Source organism: Magnolia sinica, chromosome 17 (genome assembly GCF_029962835.1).
Source record: "Magnolia sinica isolate HGM2019 chromosome 17, MsV1, whole genome shotgun sequence".
NCBI classification, from domain to species: domain Eukaryota; kingdom Viridiplantae; phylum Streptophyta; class Magnoliopsida; order Magnoliales; family Magnoliaceae; genus Magnolia; species Magnolia sinica.
Window position 1 is genome coordinate 4,758,295 of NC_080589.1, and position 2,840 is coordinate 4,761,134.

At 45.2% G+C, this 2,840-nt stretch overlaps 1 protein-coding gene across 1 annotated transcript; it reads right to left on the bottom strand.

Moving 5' to 3' along the window:
* Window positions 1-1,054: 1,054 nt before the first annotated feature.
* LOC131231766 (UPF0481 protein At3g47200-like) lies at window positions 1,055-2,461 on the bottom strand. Its single transcript, XM_058228069.1, has one exon. The coding sequence runs from the start codon at window positions 2,459-2,461 to the stop codon at window positions 1,055-1,057; it is 1,407 nt and encodes a 468-aa protein (XP_058084052.1).
* Between the last annotated feature and the right edge of the window lie 379 nt (window positions 2,462-2,840).

Sequence of the window (2,840 nt, forward strand, 5' to 3'; positions counted from 1 at the left end):
GAAAGAAGAAGAATAAGCAAACAAGATTACAACCAAAGCACGCCGAATTGTATCTCAAGACAAAAACCCTCCCACAGCTGGAACAGGACCTGCCCTAGTGAAGTCAGGCTCACAAGCAATGTGCCATTCCGTGGGGTCGACATTTAGAGACTGTTATGTAGTCGGAACTGTTGATGTTTTGACCACGATCATGAATGGTCCATGATCCATGATTCAATTATCATGCTGCGAGTATGATATGACCATTGATTTATGGAGTTGATATTGAGTCCTTGAAATATTTTCTTGAACGTTGGTCTACGTTCAACCCCACACATGCAGAGAAATGCTCACCGGGAACTGCAGTGAGGGGAGCATCTTGTGAGCAAAATCGAGTTGGCCCCGCGATGATGTGTGGATGATATCCCCTGCAACTAGAGCTGGGCATTGAGTCGAGTCAGACTGAGTTATGGCTGACCTGACTTGATTAATTTGGTTTTGAAATAAGCCTAAACTGAACTCGATCTACTCGGTAGAGAGTCCAGCATGCCAAACCCAATCCGAGTCCAGGTCTAGCCTTGACTAATCCGAACCGATTCCGACCCAGTCACAAGTCCCGAGTCAGCTTGAGTCAGAACCTAGTTGGGTCGATTGTAGCAGATATCCACTAGCTAAAATCACAACTCAAAACATAGATTCACTTGCCAGAATTGTAACCTCTCCATCAAATCAAAACCTTATTTATTTATTTATTTAATAATATATGTACAAGTTGAGTTTCGGATCAAGTTGATTCAGATTTCAACTCGAGTTGAGTTACTAGGTGACCCGAATTCGACTCGATTTGAGTTCGGATTGGATGAAGTCAACTCAATTCGGATGAACTCACCCACTCAGTTTGGGTTGAGTAACAAGTCGAGTTGTCCTGTGTCCAGCTCTAACTACAACAAATAGATATGTATCATATCATGTAACCCGGAACAGGAGAAGGCCCACCCCTAATTTTGCACAGAGCGGACGAACTATCCAAAATGGCTTGATTTTTTATGGTCTTGATCCGAAACAGAATTAAAACCTAGGACGGAGGTTTGAAATAGCCATAGAGAGAGATGTAGGTCTGAACGAAGGTGAGAAAAATGACGACAATGGCTGCCATCGCTGACAGACTGGCCCACGGATTGCTGAAATAGTCGTGCATCAGACGAGCGTGCCACCGGTGCCATGGAGTCTCCATATAATCGATCACGTCCTTAAACAGGTCATTGAGAAACGAGTCCTTGAAATCAAAAGCAATCCCGTTGCAGAGATTATTGAAGAGAATGGCCACGTCCTGATCGCTGCCGAGACAATGCTCGATGATATCGGCTTTGTTGAGAATAACCACGTCAGTCTCCGTATTTATGATAGAATCCATGAAGATGGCGTAGCTAGTGAAGTGGCTCCCACAACAAGGGAAGCACTGCTCGAAAGCGATGAAATTGCGGAAGAGGGAATTAGTGGAATGATAGACAGAGACGAGCGGCATCTCCATCCTCCCATTCTTGAATTCTACTTCCAAGAAACTCCCACTATCGTCCTTCAAACAAAATTTAATTCCAGCATCTCGTAGAGCATCAGCTGGAGGAATCTTCATGGGGTATTTTGGCGGTTTTGGGTCTATCCATACCACAGATCTTCTCAAGATCGTAGGCAGGATATTGTCCTGCTCATGATGCTGGAGATTTACGTAGTCCATGCAACTGACTATCTTACCCACTTGCGATTTCGGCAGCAGACGGGAATGAATCAGATGGAGTAGGTGAAGTATATTGCTTGTGGGAGGGATTTTATCGTTCTTGCCCACGATATGCTCGAAGAATCCCGAAGCAAGCTCCGACAGAGAAGAACTGTTGCCGTGTAGAGCGAATGAGCGTTCGAGGACAAAGAAAGGAAGTTGGTTTTCAAGGAGGAGCATGTCCTGAGCTATAAGTGGCAAGATCCAGCTTTCAGAATAGATGAGGTCTGTCGCTGCGGGTAACTTCTCTTGTTTAAGTAAGATCTCGATGATAAAACAGCTATCGAGCACCATCATTTCCACAAACAGATCGCTACTCATGTCAATGTTTCCCGAGTAGCAGCTTCGGGACAACACCTCCAAATCTTTCATCATCATGATGTAACTTTCCAAGCGTATATTCGGGTTGCGGTCAAGAAATGTATGGAGATACCGCCATTTGTGATCTTCCATGAGTTGGAGTTTCGGCTTTCGATGATGGTATGGGCCGATTGAGATGATCTTAGGATCATAGGCGCTCTCATCGCTTTGGCGGATGGCTGAGGGGACCCTGCATATGGTGAACGGGAGTGATGACTTGTCATTTCCACCCATGGAGGCCAGCTTCTGTTTCATGGATATCACGCAAGATAAATTTTCGTTGGGAGAACATGGAATATTGACATCTATGACAGCAGCACCTTCTTTCATCTTATTCGCTTCCTCCATTGAGGAATACTCGTTGGACTGCACACAAGGGATCTTTCTCACAAGCAAGTCTACTCACACACAAGGGTACACTCTCTCTCTCTCTCTCTCTCTCTCTCTCTCTCTCGTTGATGATGATTAAGGTCCTTGCATCTTTTTATAAGGTGAGTAAACAGAATACGATATTGACAAGAGAGTTGTCGCATATGGGGCCGGCGTTATGTAGGCCTGTTTTTTATGGACCGCGGCCGCCTGACTCCCGTTGACGGACGTAGTTAGCGAGGACGCGGTTGGCTGTTGACCCCAGCCAGCTAATTGGTGTCAAAGCTATATGGGCCCTACAATGATGTATGTGTTTCATCCACGTCGTCCATTCATTTTCCCAGCTCATTTAAGTAAT

Coding starts and splice junctions, on each gene's coding strand:
- LOC131231766 (XM_058228069.1), bottom strand. CDS start 2,461: ATGGAGGAAGCGAATAAGATGAAAGAAGGTGCTGCTGTCATAGATGTC.